Raw genomic sequence first — 16,740 nt, forward strand, 5'->3', positions numbered from 1 at the left:
ATTTTTGTATACCATAGTCCTTATACTGGAACTTTTGTAGCTGCTCTGCTGTGCCATTTACCATACAATTGCCGTAGTATTCCCTTTAACTTCAACACCACTGATCTGGATTAGAATCCATCTAGTTTGACAACAAGCTCTTGGATAGTCCCTTGCCTCAACCACACTCCATATTTTTTTCCATTTAGAGATATTAACACCCCATTTTACATAACCAAATTTATAATTTAGGTTTACTGATCTTTTCAAAAAATCCAATATTTTTACAAAAAACAGCAGAATAAGTGTTTTTTACCTTCATAAGGGCATAGTGAGGTTTTTTTGATTCAATCAAATGCAAGCTTCCAATTAACGGCAGAGGCTTCGGCCCTGGAGGGTAGTTTTTGTATTTTTGGTCATTATAAGTTTTGACCAAAAACAAGATGAGTATGATGGACAGAAAAATTGTCACAGGATCCATGGCAAATTTGTCTTTAAATCTAGAGAGAATAGGGAATCAATATCAATATTTAACATGAAGAAAAACAAATTGTAATAGACAAAAACAGTTTACTTGTTTAGGCCCACTCTAACCAAGAATATTTTTTTGGTAAGATAGAGTGGAAAAAAGTTAAAACTAGAAATATTTTTCTTAGAAATGAGGTGTAAATACATAATCATACCGCAGGGGCAAGGCGCAGACATCATGGCTCTTCCTGAGTGGCTCTGTCACGAGTGATGCGCAGTTTCACCACCGCAGTTATCAATTCTGATCATGTCTTCTCTGCTCCTTTACAGGTAAATGTCTTCTATCCATCTGCACACTCTACTGAACTGACATTGCTGTCACATTTTTGGCAAATGTCTTCTATCCATCTGTACACTCTACTGAACTGACATTGCTGTCATATTTTTTGTAAATGTCTTCTATCCAACTGTACATTCTACTGAACTGACATTGCTGTCACATTTTTGGTAAATGTCTTCTGCTGCCATATCTTTAAACTTCTATATTTAATGCTAGCTCTAATACAACCACACTGCAATAGCAATATTACTGGTGATTGATTCTCAACCCCATTTGGCTTGAGTGATCAAGAGAGGTAATTAGCTTTATGACCCTAGCCTGTGTCTGTAGCTGGTCTGGTATTGGCCATCTCCTCACCCATATTCAGGTGTCTCAAATCAGACCCTATATGACCAATTGAGAAATGCATGCCTGCTCAGTCTCCCTATAAATTTAAAGCAGGCTATGGGGTGGCGCAGGCATCATGGCTCTTTCCTGAGTGGCTCTGCCACGAGTGATGCACAGTTTCACTGCCGCAATTTAACAACAGCAGGATAACTAAAGCTGGATGAAGATACAACAAGAACTCTGCTCCACTCTGCAAAATGATAAGCAAACCAACTTTTGACATTTATTTTATTTTATCTCTATCCACTAACATGCTCCTTATTCTCTTCCTTCTCACATCGGTGTCTTCTATCCTCAAATTATCCTTACTCTACCCCTCCTCTCTTCCCGGCAGCATGCACATATAACCCTCACTCCTACCCTCTCTCTACTACTGCACCCATCATCTCCTGCATTTGCTGCACCCACATGCTGACATAAACACCAGAGCCACTAAACACATGTGCTCATGCACATCCCGCTCCCATCTTGCCTTCCTCGCCCTCCTCCTTCTCCTAGTCTCAGGTGACATTTTCCTAACATGGTCCACCATTTTCCAACTGCAAGCCGCATATCAAATACCCCTCCTCCTCTGGCAACCACCGCAATCCACTCAGTTTAATTTCTATCCCCCTGCTTCCTCAAAGCAGCCCACCAATCTCATGCACCCTTTGGAACGCCCGCTAACAAGCTAACATCTGTACATCTGTACATGACCTCTTCGTCTCTCATGGCTTTAACGTACTCGCCATAACCAAAACCTGGCTTCAAAATTTTGACTCAGCTTCTCCTGCTGCCCTCTCCCATGGTGGTCTCCATTGGACTCACTCTCCCAGACCCAACAGACAGAAAGAAGGTGGAATTGGATTCCTTCTATCCCCACAAAGCACCTTCCAAGTCCCTCCTGTCCCTCCCTCTCTATCCCTTTTTTTCTTTGGAAATGCACTGTATTCATCTGTTTTCTCCCCTTTCTCTGAGGATTGCAGCAATTTATCGGCCTCCTGGACCGGTATCAAGCTTTCTTGATGACTTTGCTGCCTGGCTACTCTACGTTCTCTCCTCTGAAATACCCACTATCATTCTTAGTGACTTTAACATTCCTGTCAATGTTAACAGCCCAACTACAGCTAAACTTCTCGACTTAACCTCATCTTTTGACCTAACCCAATGGACACATAGTTCTACTCACTCCAATGGTAATACCCTTGACCTTGTATTCTCCCATCTCTACAACCCTGGCAACCTCACCAACACCCCCTTTCCTCTCTCTGATCACAACCTCATTAGTTTCACTGTATCCTTGCCTCCAACCACCCATCCCTCCAAGCAGCAAACAATTACGTGTAGAAACCTTCGCCACTTTACCCCTTCTCTTCTCTATTCTGCTACTGACCACCTATATGACATAATCTCTCCCCTGTTCTGTCCTGACCTGGCCAGCTCTGTCTACAACAGTTCACTCTCATCATCACTAGATGCACTTGCTCCTCTAACCACACGCAGAATCAGGCCCCGACCGTTACAATCCTGGCAAACTGACAACACTAGAAATCTCAAGAGACATTGTCGTGCTCTACTGTGGCGTAAAAACCAAATGCCTGCAAGACTTCACCCTATATAAATCTTCCCTTCAAAAAATACAATTCCTGCCACCATGCTGCAAACAAGCCTACTTTGTCTCTCTTATTAATACCTTGTCATCCAGTCCCCGTTGGCTCTTCTCAACCTTTAACTCTCTGCTTCGTCCCCCACCACCTCTACGCACTAACTCACTCACTGCCCAAGAGATTGCCAATCACTTCAAAGACAAGATTGATGCAATTCGTGAGGACACCTCCACTGTGCGTACATCTTCCCCACCCAACATACATTGCCTAACAGCACATTCAACACTCTGCTCTTTTGAATTGGTTACTACTGAAGAGGTTACAAAACTTTTCTCAGATGCCCACCTAACCAATTGTTCCTTGGATCCTGTTCCCTCACAACTACTACGGTCACCGTCTTCTTCTATCCTATGCTCTCTCACTCACATCTTCGATCTCTCCCTCTCTAGTGGCACCTTCCCCTCCCCTCTAAAACATGCGCAGATCACTCCCATACTTAAAAAGCCCTCACTGGACCCCACCAACCTGAACAACTTAAGACCCATCTCATTGCTCCCATTCACCTCTAAACTTCTAGAACGCTTAGTCTACAACCATCTTAGCTCCTACCTCAGTGAAAATAACCTTCTTGACTCCTTCAGTCTCTTCTCGCATTACTAACGTACTAACTGACATATCAGCATTGATGTCGCATCTTTAAACTAAATCTCTCTAAAACTGAGCTATTAATATTCCCCCCGCCCGTGCCCCCCTCTATGACTTTTCCATCAAAATCAACAATGCAACTATCAGTCCCTCCCCTCACGCCAGGGTACTAGGTGTAATCCTAGACTCTGACTTGTCATTTCAGCCTCAAATTCAATCATTGTCAAAAGTTTGTAGAATTCACCTCCGTAACATCTCTAAAATTTCCCCTTTTTAACTAATGAAACCACCAAGCTCCTCATTCACTCCCTTGTTATCTCTCGCCTTGACTATTGCAACTCCCTTCTCATTGGCCTGCCTCTCCATAGGCTATCCCCTCTTCAGTCTATCATGAATGCTGCTGCCAGACTTATACACCTTACCAACCACTCAGTGTCTGCCAACCCTCTCCTCCAATCCCTACTCTGGCTCCCAATCACCCAGCGAATTAAATTCAAAATACTAACCACAACATACAAAGCCATTCACAACTATGCCCCGAGCTACATCACCAATCTTGTCTCCAAATATCAACCAAATCGTCCTCTCCGCTCTTCTCAAGACCTTCTACCCTCAAGCTCTCTCGTCCCTCCTCCCATGCTCGTCTCCAGGATTTCTCCAGAGCCTCTCCCATCCTCTGGCACTCGCTACCTCCGCCTGTCTGGATATCCCCTACTCTTTCTACCTTCAGGCGATCCCTGAAAACTCATCTCTTCAGGAAAGCCTGTCATGTCTCTAACTAATCTTTTACCACTTCCATCAGCTCATTCCCCACAGTTACAACCTTTTGTACCACCCGCCCCACCCTATTAGATTGTAAGCTCTTTTGAGCAGGGCCCTCTTAATCCTCTTGTATTTTATTGTATTATAACTGTATGGTCTCCCTTTTATATTGTAAAGTGCTCCGTAAACTGTTGGCGCTATATAAATCCTGTATAATAATAATAAATACATGAGCCCAAGGGCCTAGGAATACACAAGGATGCAATGAAAACAAGCATCAGTAATTTTCGTAGAAACAACACTCAGCATAATAAAGGCAAGTCAAATTTGTTGATATTCAAAGACCGTTACAGGGCGAGCATCTTGTCTCTATGGCCAACATTTCAAAGCTTGTCAAGGAAACTACTCCAAGTAATAACCATACAAAGTGTGTATTGAGCTGTAGACTTGGAAAAAAAGGGAGGGAGTGAAAAAAACTAAAGTAACTGTAGCTTGCAAAAGGGGGAAGAAACATGCATAGCATCAGTGGTGTGTGCAAAAGCCTAGGAGGCTGACAGACCATCTGGCAGTCTTCATTGGGATGATTAGCTGAACCACAGAAATAGCCCTTAGCGAGTGTCAGGAAGCCTGAGAATCAGTGACACTGGTGTGGAGGGAATGGGCTTCATATTCTACAGGAGCTGACTGGGATCAGCACCCATGATGTGGGCATAATCTGGTATCGTCTGGAAATGTGTCCAGCAGGAGGTGAATTTAGAGTGTTGTGCGAGATGGCAATCAGTTCCTTCATTTCAGCAATTTTATTAATTCTCTGAAACCATTCTCGAAGAGATGGGGCTCATGTAGTGCCTCACAGAACAGAAATATATAGTTTAGTTGCGTTTAGCATGTACATGGCCAAAGGCTTTTATATTTTAAATGCTATCTGTATCCCATTTAGGAGGTGTGGTGCCTTTGTCAGGTTTTTGTTTCTGTCAGGACAGAAAGTGATAAAAAATATCTGATGGGGATGCAGAAAAATAAAATAAAAGCCTTTTTTGATAAAACGAGAAAGGGTCAGAAATTCTTACCCTTTTTTATTGATCTCTATGCCAGCTTATCAGGATGACGACTGCACCCCCATTTCTTGCACCAGTGTCACTGAAACATCAAATGGAAATGTCTGTATCCACATTCAGGTAATTTATCCTAATTTCCCATTATGTCTGACTGGGAAGTGAGGTGAAATATGCCTAATAGGGACACAGGCAGCAGTAAAATCCTGACAAGGGTTCTAACCCTTTCACAAGCTAAATTTATTAGTGCCTGTGTTCCTATTAGAAGCTTTTTTCTCACTTCCTGTTCTATGCCACATATAAACAATAGACAGGAAGTGAGGAGAAATCTCCCAAAATGGTGGAAATAAAAAAGACTTTAGATATTTCCCACTCTACCTTAAGCTTTAACACTGGACCCCTGGTTAAAGTGTCCATTGCTGTATAGGGCTGTAAAAAAGGGTTAGTTTATAGGTTCCATTGTTGCCTCCTCGGTTGAAGTGTGATTGTTAGCATACACTTGTATTTGGAGTCAATTATGTGAGGCAATATTTCTATGAAAAGACACTAAATATTTAATGAGAGATAATAAATAGCTGAAAGGGTCTTAGGAAAAAAAGGAGCTCAGGATTGGTCCGAATTTTGGTACAAAGCAAGCCTGGAAGGAGGCTGTGACTCTTGCCCACTGTCTCCCAATCTTCTGCAGCCAGGGCATTCCCAGTTCTGCAGCTACATGTACACAAAGGGGCAGGGATGTTGGTGGTATTATTAACCTAATGTGGCCCACATTAAGCGCAAACCCAAGCTCATCACTAGTCTTAGCCTTTTATAGCAGTACATCCAAAAGGTGAGATGAAGACGGGGCTGGGAAAATGGGGAATTTTTCCAAGGCCAGTACTAATAAGATATATTTGGCTGATGGTCCTTAGTAGAGACAATTAAAACATCAATAAGAGGGGGACCCATAGTCAGTGACATATGCTGGGCATTATATAGATATCTGCTAGTTTAGACTTGTAATTCCAACATCTGGCATGGGGAAAGCCACCAACTTCTTTATCAGATCATGTCATGTGACTTAATTCCCAGAGCCACAATGGAAACTGATGCTGGAAGATGTAAAAAGGTGTATCACCATACACCTGTTAAGTTTCTGTGGTAAGGAGTCCTTGTAGATCACCAACTCGGGGTTCCCCAGTGTGCAGAGTCTAAGCCCCAACCTGCTTCTTCACCAGGGCCGCTGATGGTTGGGATGGACTTGCAGCAAACTGGAACCAGTCCACAGCCCCCAGGTACACCCACTTGAGGATGCAGAGACCACTCATGTGTGCAAAATTCAAACAGTAGGAGACAAGCCAAAGTCAGGACAGGCAGCAAACAAGCACAGACATTGACCAAAGCCAGGGTTGGTACATGGATAGCCAGGCACAGGATACACAATTAGTAAACAGCCAGAAACGTGTGTCATTGCTCAGACAATGTGCACTATACTGAGTAGGTCTTATGCAGGCAAACAAATTAGGTGGTGGGCCAGGAAGTGATGGAAGGAAAAGGAAGGAAATACAAGCCCACAGAATACCAGGTGACACCCATAGGTGAGCACAGCTAAACCACACATGTGAGAGGAATCAGGGTAGGAAAAGCAATGCAGCATGAGGTAACAATACAACATGGTGGTAGATCAACCTTTCTCAACCAAGGTTTGTAGAACACTAGGGTTCCACCAGAGGTTTTCCAGGGGTTCCTTGAGCAAGGAACAATTGCTGTCCCTCAGATACTGTAAGTTCTCAGTGACACCAATGATCTTTTTAGCTATCCGTTAGAGAGGAATTCCTCCAACTGACCACAAATGTAAGTAGCATTCTTCCCATTGACTATCATAATAATGTATCCCTGGTCCACGTTGCTGTGCACAGAAAGTGAAAGGAAATACTTCTGGGACGCAGCTTGGAACAATGGGGGCTAGAGCCCCCAGGAGACAACCTTTATCCAGACAAGTACTGGATGGAACTTCAAGTTCTACAGTAAGCTGTAGTTATATGAATTATTAGCAGGGGTTTCCTGAGACCGGAAAATAATTTCAAAGGTTTCTCCAGATTCAAAAGGTTGAGAAAGAACCCGAAGCCAAGGGAAGCTTAGTGGAGAGGATCACATGACTGGGGGATGCTGGGCAAAGATGCACCAGGAAGTTGGGTGCAGGAAGAGGTAGGGACAGTGTGGATACAGGGTGGTGCTAGCCAGCATGTCCTGTGTCTATTAGTGGGGGCGGGGGTGGAGCCAGACAGTGGAGCATGAGACGTGTAAGAGGCAACACACAAGCAGTTGTTTTCCCTCCCACCCTCCCTTTAGGCAGCTATATGGTATGCGTGTTTGTGTTTTTCTCTGTTTTGTTGTTTCGGGTACTGGTGGCAGGGGTCTCTGGTTCCTGAAGGTCAGAATGGTGGTTGGTATATATATATATATATATATATATATATATATATATATATATATATAAAATATATGATGTGGTAAGGGTTGGGGCCTATCTCGTAATGAGTACCTTCCCTATCTTGAAATATGGGCTATCGGTCATCAAGCTGAATGGTACAAGGAGGTGGTAATTATTTGACCCTGTGCTGGTGGAATCGCGGCTGGGGGCCAGGATGCCTGGTGGTGGTGGACAGCCGATCAGATAGTATTACCTTCTTTCAGGAACCTCAGGCGTAGCAGTCAGTTAAAATGTTTGGGTTATATATATGTTATGTGTATATATATATATATATATATATATATATATATATATATATATATATATATTAAAATAAAAAGGTTATTTTTAGAAAGTTGTTATGTTTGGAATTAATAAAGGGGCCATTGTTGGCCATTTAATCCAGAAGGTGTTATGTGTTTAATTTAGTAATTTAAGGTTAAGTAAAAGGGGGCTAAGGGTGGTTGGTAGGACATCTAGCACATCAGCCTTACACCAGTCAAGGCAGTGGTAGATCAACCAGCAATTTCTTCAGAAAAGAAGTAATAATCTGCAAATTATTTGCTAAAATCATTCATATGGAGAGACCCATAGTCTTGATTACCACCAGTCTTCATAATAGAGTTTTTTTTTTTCCTGAGCTGTCCGACTGTTGAATTCCAGAGGGAGGGGTTGAGGGTGTAATATGACGTAGACTGAGTAGGGTGTTTATCTTATTTACATTGTGTGTTTTACGTAGCTATGTTTGTTTTTAATATGTAACATTGTGTGTTATGTAGGATGCAGAATGGGACTACATCTGTATTTCATTTTATGATGTTTATTATAGATTGATACTATATTTCTTGATTCTTACATCCAGGCCAGACCCTGGAAGGTGCTCTCGGTCCAGAAGCTGCTTGCAAAGACTGTTGACACGTTATTGCAATTTTAAGATGTCAGTTTCCAGTTGCAGCTTAGCTTTCTCCTATAAAACAGGTGTCCTTTAAAGCTTTAAACACTATAGACTGTGTCTGCATGGCTGTTTTTTCCTCCCATCTCCTCCTCACCCTCCTCCCTTTACAAGTCTATAGTACTACATAACATACTAAGATAGAATAAACTACAGCAAACACAATGTTACCCAAATATCTGTGTATAATATAGGAACCCTCCCTAGATACGTTATAGATTACAGCTACAGCATATCTTCTAGGTGAAGATAGTCGTAGTACATACATATTTGACAATATTACATGTTTATGTACAAGTTGAATAAAAAAAACACAAAAACATAAATAAAAGCAACAATTTTAGAGATCCTAACCTTCACTGCTGGTGCTCTGAAAACAGGTTGGTCTCTTCTTAGATATCCTTCTCTGTTATTCTGTTTTATATGCCAGTGTGTTGAGCTTAACAGAGTCTGTTGATGTTTGAATCCACAGATTCTAAGGCTACGCCTCTTCTCCTCCCCTGCTGCAATAAACACACACCATGCTGCACAATGTCCACAAGGAGACAACCATGCAGAATATTGGTTATTGTTCCATTTTTTTTTTTTTATAGCATATTTATCTTTCAACTGTAAATTATGATCCTATAAAAGTTATAAAAAAAACAGTGGGGCTGATTTACTAAAATTTGAGTATGCAAAATCTGGTTCAGCTCTGCATAGAAACCAATCCGCTTCCATTTTTTTTCTTTTCAAAGCTTAATTGAACAATCTGAAGTTAGAAGCTGACCATGCACAGCTGCATCAGATTTTGCACGCTCTAGTCTTAGTAAATCAGCTCCAGTGTTTCTGTATTTCTAGCTGCATTTATTTTAACCACTGCAGCCCCGGAAGAATTTACCCCCTTCCTGACAAGAGCACTTTTTGCGATACAGCACTGCGTCGCTTTAACTGACAATTGTGTGGTCGTGCAACGCTGCTCCCAAACAAAATTGATGTCCATTTTTTCCCCATAAATGGAGCTTTATTTTGGTGGTATTTGATCACCTCTGCGGTTTTTATTTTTTGCGCTATAAACAAAAAAGTGCGACAATTTTGAAAAAAAAAAAAACACAATATTTTTTACTTTTTGCTGTAATTAATAACCCCCTTTTTTTAAAAAAAAAAAAAGCTAATTTTTTCTCAGTTTAGGCCGATATGTATTCTTCTACACATTTTTGGTAAAAAAATTGCAATAAGTGTATATTATTTGGTTTGTGCAAAAGTTATAGCGTCTACAAAAAAGGGGATAGATTTATAGCATTTTTATTATTATTTTTTTTTTACTAGTAATGGCAGCGATCTGCGATTTTTATCGGGACTGTGACATTTTGGCGGACACATCAGACAATTTTGACACACTTTTGGGACCATTGGTATTAATACAGCGATCAGTGCTATAAAAATGCATTGATTACTGTAAAAATGTCACTGGCAGTGAAGGGGTTAACACTAGGGGGCGATCGAGGGGTTAACGGTGTTCCCTGGGAGGTGATTCTAACTGAAGGGGGAGTGGACTAACTAGAGGGAGTGACAGATTGTGGTTCCTAGCTAATAGGAACACACAATCTGTCATTCCTCTCAGAACAAAACACAGATTTGTGTGTTTACACACACACTTCCGTGTTTTGTCCTTCATGCTCGCGATCGCTCGTGGCCGGTGGTCATTGCGACCGTCGGCCACGAGCATCAGCACACCTGCTGTCCAGCAGGTGCATGCGCGCATGCTTCGGCTGCGTGCGTGCCTGCTATATCGATCCCACGAGCCGATGTACGGCCATGATGTTTCGCGGGATCGTGCCAACCTACCGCAGTACAGGGCTGGACTGGGACAAAAATTTGGCCCTGGACTTCATCCAGACTGGCCCACTTTAATTTTGCAAACACGTACAAAAACAGTATGTAAACTATATGCAATTGCGCAAAAAAAAAAAAGTAAAAACATTCCACCATTGGGCATAGGACAGGGCATAGCGACACCAGTGCCCATTAATGCAGCCTCACCAGTGCCCATTGATGCAGCCTGATCAGTGCCCATCAGTGCAGACACACCAGTGTCCATTAATGCAGCCGGATCAGTGCCCATCAGCACAGCCACAGTAGTGCCCATCAGCACAGCCACACCAGTGCCCATTAATGCAACCTCTACAGTGCCCATTAATGCAGCCTGATCAGTGCGACCACATCAGTGCCCATCAGCGCAGAAGCACCAGTGCCCAAAAATGCAGCCAAACCAGTGCCCATTAATGCAGCCACACCAGTGCCCATTAATGTAGCCTCACCGGTGCCCATTAATGCAGCCTGATCAGTGCCCATCAGTGCAGCCACATCAGTGCCTATCAGCGCGGCCACACCAGTGCCCAATAATGCAAACACACCAGTACCCCTTAATGCAGCATCACCAGTGCCCATTAATGCAGCCTGATCAATGCCCATAAATGTTAGTCCCCCAGTACCTGGTCTGCACAGCTTCTTCTACCTAGGTCCCAGGTACAGTGCTTGTCCTGCAGGTGGTTCCTCTGGAGCTGGGAGCCCAGGACCAGCTGTGCACCGCTGGTACATCTGGTCCTCTCACTTTCTCCTGGGCACCACAGAGCTGGGTAACTAGAACTGGAGGAAACTGGGGGGTGTGTGGATGGGGACTCCCAAATCCTGTCCACCAATCAGCTAATCTCCCGACTCCCGTTGTGTAGCTGTTTAGAAAATTAAACTTTTCTAGGTCTCTCCTGTGTTCTGTAGGGGCTGGGGGACAGAAAGTGGACTATTTCATCACTTTCGGCTTTAGGTGTATTAATCCGCAGCAGCGCTCCCGGCTGGCACCAGTGTACTGATATAGCACAGGCTTGCCTGTGTAGTGTGCTGCTGCGGATTAAACTGCCCAAAACTGAAAGTTATGAAATAGTCTGCTTTCAGTCCCCCAGCCCCCACTGAAAAAGGAGAGACCTAGAAAAGTTTTTTTTTTTCCTAAACAACAGGAGTTGGGAGATTAGCTGATTGGTGGACAGGATTTGGGATTTACAGTACAGATTTACCCCTACCCCCCTCCCCCCGCCATGCTTCATATTCAGTTACTATTATTATTAGTAAAGTATTAGTGGCAGTGCTTACTTGAATCACACTATAGATTTGGTCTGACTGTCACTGTACTGTACTTGCTTGCTGCCTGCAACTTGGTTCTGGACTGGTAAGGTTCCGAATCCTCCTCCTCAGCGGCGCTCGGCTCCTCTTGGTTGCAGTCTTGCAGGTTTGCTTGCAATGCTACGCCCTGGCTCCACCTCCTCCTATGTCCCCGGGCCGCCTCCGCCCTCCGGCCGTGAGTGACATCACGGCGCCGGGACAAAGAGGCCACCCAAGGCTGTAATGTTAGGGGGAGTGCCTGGGGGAGTGACTAGTGGCAGCTAGCGTGATGATGCCGGTGTTTGTGTGACGCCGCCCGCCGGGTGCAGGAGCGGAGCCGCCCGGCGTTAATGACAATGGAGACTCGGAGAGAGTCAGAGAAGTGTAGTGGCCCACTGCCAATCAGCCCACCGGGAAACTCCCGGTAGTCCCGATGGCCAGCACAGGCCTGCCGCAGTATAATGACAGCGGCTGGTCGGCAAACGGTTAAATGACACAGTGAACTAAAAAGGTATGTACATAATATAACTGAATACTAACATTTATAGGTAAAGTTGATCCAGGGAATATCGGATTGCCTCTCGGGGGATCAGGAAGGATTTTTTCCCCATGCTTTGCTAGGGTTTTTCTCCTGCCTCTGGATCGTCTGTGGGGATAGGATTGTGTATATGTGTCTGTATGATTTTTTTTTTTTTTATTATGTGTGCAATGGCAGCCATATTTTTTTTTTTCCGTAAAGAATGGTAAATATGCTTTGTCCCCTTCTCCCTCTCTTAGTTCAAATCTATAGTTGCCTATAGGCATAAAAGAACACATTTAACCACTTCAATACAAAGCACTTATACACCTTCCTGCCCAGACCAATTATCAGCTTTCAGTGCTGTCGCAGTTTGAATGACAATTGCATGGTCATGCTGCACTGTACCCAAACAAAATTTTTATCATTTTGTTCCCACAAATAGAGCTTTCTTTTGGTGGTATTTGATCACCTCTGCGGTTTTTATTTTTTGCTAAACAAATTTTGAAAAAAATTAAAGTTTTGCTTTTGTTTCTGTTAAAAATTTTTGTAAATAAGTAAGTTTTCTCTTTCACTGATGATCGCTGATGAGGCAGCACTGACAGGCACTGATAAGGCGGCATCAATGAGGTGGCACCAATGAGTGGGCACTGACGGGCACTGGTGATGGGCACTAATATGCGGCACTGATGGGCACTGGTAGGCGGCACTGATGGGTGGCACTGATATGCAGCACTGATGGGCATTGATAGGTGGCACTGATGGGCACTCATGGATGGCACTGGGTGGCACTGGTGGGCCCTGATGGGCACTCAAAGGCTGCAAAGATGGGTTCTTATGGGTGGCACTGATAGGCGGCACTGATGAGCACTGATAGGCGGCACTGCTGAGTACTGATGGGCACTGATAGGCGGCACTGCTGGGCACTGATGGGCACTTATATGTGGCACTGATGGGCACTGATACGTGGCACTGATATGAGGCACTGATAGGCATCCCTAGTGGCACTGGCAGTTGTAGGCATTGGAGTGGGCACTGATTGGCAGCTGCCTGGGCACAGATTGGCAGCTGCCTGGGCACCGATTGGTATTTCCCTGGGGGTCTATGGGGCATACCTGGTGGTCCAGTGGGGATGGACATCCTTGTGGTCCTGTGCGGCTTCCCTGGTGGTCCTGGGCGGCTTCCCTGGTGGTCCAGGGTGGGATCCGAGGGGGGGCTGTGCTGATAAACAATCAGCACAGACCCCCCTGTCAGGAGAGCAGCCGATCGGCTCTCCTCTACTCGCCTCTGTCAGACACGAGTGAGGAAAAGCCGATCACCGGCTCTTCCTATTTACATCGTGATCAGCTGTGATTGGACACGGCTGATTACGTGGTAAAGAGTCTCCGTCAGAGACTCTTTACCTAGATCGGAGTTGCGGTGTGTCAGACTGACACACTGCAACAACGATCACCGCGAAGCGCGCCCCCGGGGGCGCGCAGTGGCTCAATATCCTGATCATGACATATGACGTCCGGTCAGGATATTGAAACCACTTTGCCGCCGTCATTTTGCTATATGGCGGGCGGCAAGTGGTTAAAGTTGAATTCCTGCTTAAAGGGTAACTCTAGTTTTATGGAGAATAAAACAAAAAATTTAGCATATACAACTGCGACTCAAGTCATATTCTAATTGAATATGTCTAAAAATTACCTTTCATTTTCAATCTGCAGCACTGTGATTTTCTGTAAAATGCAATGCAATATGGCTACCTGAAGGTGACCTGTACACACAATGTGTACAGAACGCACCCCAGAAACATAATTTCCTGCTTGTGTGATTGGCTCATGGATTTTCCCAGAAGTCTACACTAAAACCTCGTACACAACATCAGATTTTCCGGGAATTGTGTGATGACAGGCTGTTGGCAGAAAATCTGACTGTTTATACGTTCCATTGGACAATTGTTGTTGGATTTTCCACGGACAAATGTTGGATGGCAGGCTTTAAAAATTTCCGCGGACAAATGTCTGTTGTTGGATTTTCCAATCGTATGTACACAAGTTCGTCGGACAAAAGTCCAAAGTACAAACACGCATGCTCGGAAGCAAGGATGAGCCAAAAGCGGTCGGTCTTGTAAACTAGCGTTCGTAATGGAGAATGAACATTCGTGACGTGGGAAATTATGAAATCTTGAAATGCAGCGCACAATTCTCTTCTTCTTTAATCGGATAATAATGAAGCTGCTTTGCTGGTGATACTGATGGAGTTATTGCAAACAAATTTTCAAAGGCTTTTTTTTTCTAGTGATATCAAGAATAATATTATTATGCTTGTTATTTTTTTTGGTGCAAGTTGCCACAACACTATTATCCCGTAGTTTTTTTATATCAAAGATACAACTATGTTGGTGTCCCTTGTTAATTTTACATTGTATTTTTTAAAATGTAACTGCCTACTCCCAAACTGTCATTTGAAGTAAAACTCATAGCCAAGTATTATTCTACACAATTTTTTATTGTGCATTTAAAAAAAGAAAACAAATAAAATCTGACACGCTATCTGCCAATAGAACTTAACCAAAAAGTCCATTCTATGCATCCAAAAATATAGAAAATATACCAAATCAAATCATTATTATTCAACCAAAAAATAAAATAAAAGCCTCATGCATGTGTCCTGCTTCTTAATATAGGGGATCAACAATGCCAAGAGTTGGTGAAAGCAGGGGTCCATCATCTGGAGATGATTCCGAAAATCATCTGAATTATTCTCCTGGAGCTCCCGCAGCAAAGGCATATGACATAATTGGTCACGTTTAATAAAGCAACCAATTTTTGATCAAAGGAATCCTCCTCCTCCTGTTCCTGGAATGGACTTGGGTCAAAGCAATAACTCCAAGGCCAATAATAAATAACGCGTTATCTCCTCTGATTCCGCAACATGGCTGGTTGACGAAGGGCCGTTCAGAAACAGACTGAAAAGCGCGAATCAACACTCACCAAACTTCTACTAACAAAAAATTAGCAGAAGAAGCCCAAAGGGTGGCGCTAAAGAGCTGAAAAAGCACGTAGTACGTCACTACGTTTGTGTTTGTTGGCCGACAATTGTGTGCCATTTGTATGCAAGACAAGTTTGGGGCCAACGCCCTTTGGACAAAATTCCGCGGTTTTGTCAGCGGAAAATCCGATCGCGTGTACAAGGCTTAATATACAAATCAGATATCAGGCATCCCCTGCAACAAAAATCTAATTTTTGGTGAGATACTCCCAATAGGAAATCACATCTAAAGGCATACAGACCCTGCAATTTTCCTCAGAGCCCTGCAGGTGCAGCAGTTGATTAATAATTATGAAACCACTCCCATTAGATTTTTTCCACATGGACACAAGTTATTTTCTCAGAATAACAAAACGTAGGAATCTGCAACAAAGTTTGTTAAAATCCAGGCAATGTACATAGATCACCCAGAGGGAAGTGTTTTTTTTTTCTCAACAAAAGTGGAGTTACTCTTTAATCACTTCAGCCCCGCAATAATTTACCCCCCTTCCTGACGGGGCACTTTTTTACGATACGCCACTGCGTCGCTTTAACTGACAATTGCGCAGTCGTGTGACGTTGTACCCAAACAAAATTTATGTCCTTTTTTTCCCACAAATAGAGCTTTCTTTTGGTGGTATTTGATCACCTCTGTGGTTTTTATTTTTTGCGCTATAAACAAAAGAAGAGCGACAATTTTGAAAAGAAAAAACCCCACAATATCTTTTACTTTTTTGCTATAATAAATATCCCAATTTAAAAAAAAAAATCCTCAGTTTAGGCTGATATGTATTCTTCTACATATTTTTGGTAAAAAAAAATCACAATAAGCATATAGTGATTGCTTCAAGCAAAAATTATAGCTTCTATAAAATAGGGGATAGATTTATGGCATTTTTATTATTATTTTTTTTTACTAGTAATGACGGCGATCTGCGATTTTTAGCGGTACTGCGATATTGCGGTGGACAAATCGGACACTTTTGACACATTGTTTGGGACCAGTGACATTTATACAGCGATCAGTGCTATAAAAATGCACTGATTACGGTATAAATGTCACTGGCAGGAAAGGGGTTAACACTAGGGGGCGATCATGCGGTTAAGTGTGTTCCCTCAGTGTGTGTTCTAACTGTGGGGGGGATGGGACTGACTAGGGAAGGAGACCGATCGGTGTTCATACTTAGTATGAACACATGATCGGTCTCCTCTCCCCTGACAGAACCAGGATTTGTGTGTTTACACACACAGATTCCGGTTCTTGCTCTGTCACGAGCAATCGCGGGTGCCCCGTGGTCATCGTGCCCGCCGGGCACTCGCATCGGCTCCGAGGACACACGGCTGTGTGCATGCCTCCTACAGTGTCTTAAAGAGCCGACATACAGCTATGACGGCTCGCCCAGGGGAGCCAGCCGGCCTCAGTATAATTGCAGCGGCTGGTCCGGAA

The 16,740-nt window shown here is 43.4% G+C and overlaps 1 protein-coding gene across 1 annotated transcript in view; it reads right to left on the minus strand.

Annotated features, from left to right (window-relative positions):
• LOC141141149 (uncharacterized) overlaps nt 1–16,740 on the minus strand; it is a 140,747-nt gene that overhangs the window by 62,729 nt on the left and 61,278 nt on the right. The window contains exons 11-12 of the mRNA XM_073628854.1: nt 8,528–8,579; nt 296–479 (exon numbers count right to left, since the gene is read on the minus strand). Coding sequence (XP_073484955.1) covers nt 296–479; nt 8,528–8,579 — 236 coding nt within the window. The remainder of the gene's footprint in view (nt 1–295; nt 480–8,527; nt 8,580–16,740) is intronic.

Source organism: Aquarana catesbeiana, linkage group LG04 (genome assembly GCF_042186555.1).
Source record: "Aquarana catesbeiana isolate 2022-GZ linkage group LG04, ASM4218655v1, whole genome shotgun sequence".
NCBI lineage: Eukaryota > Metazoa > Chordata > Amphibia > Anura > Ranidae > Aquarana > Aquarana catesbeiana.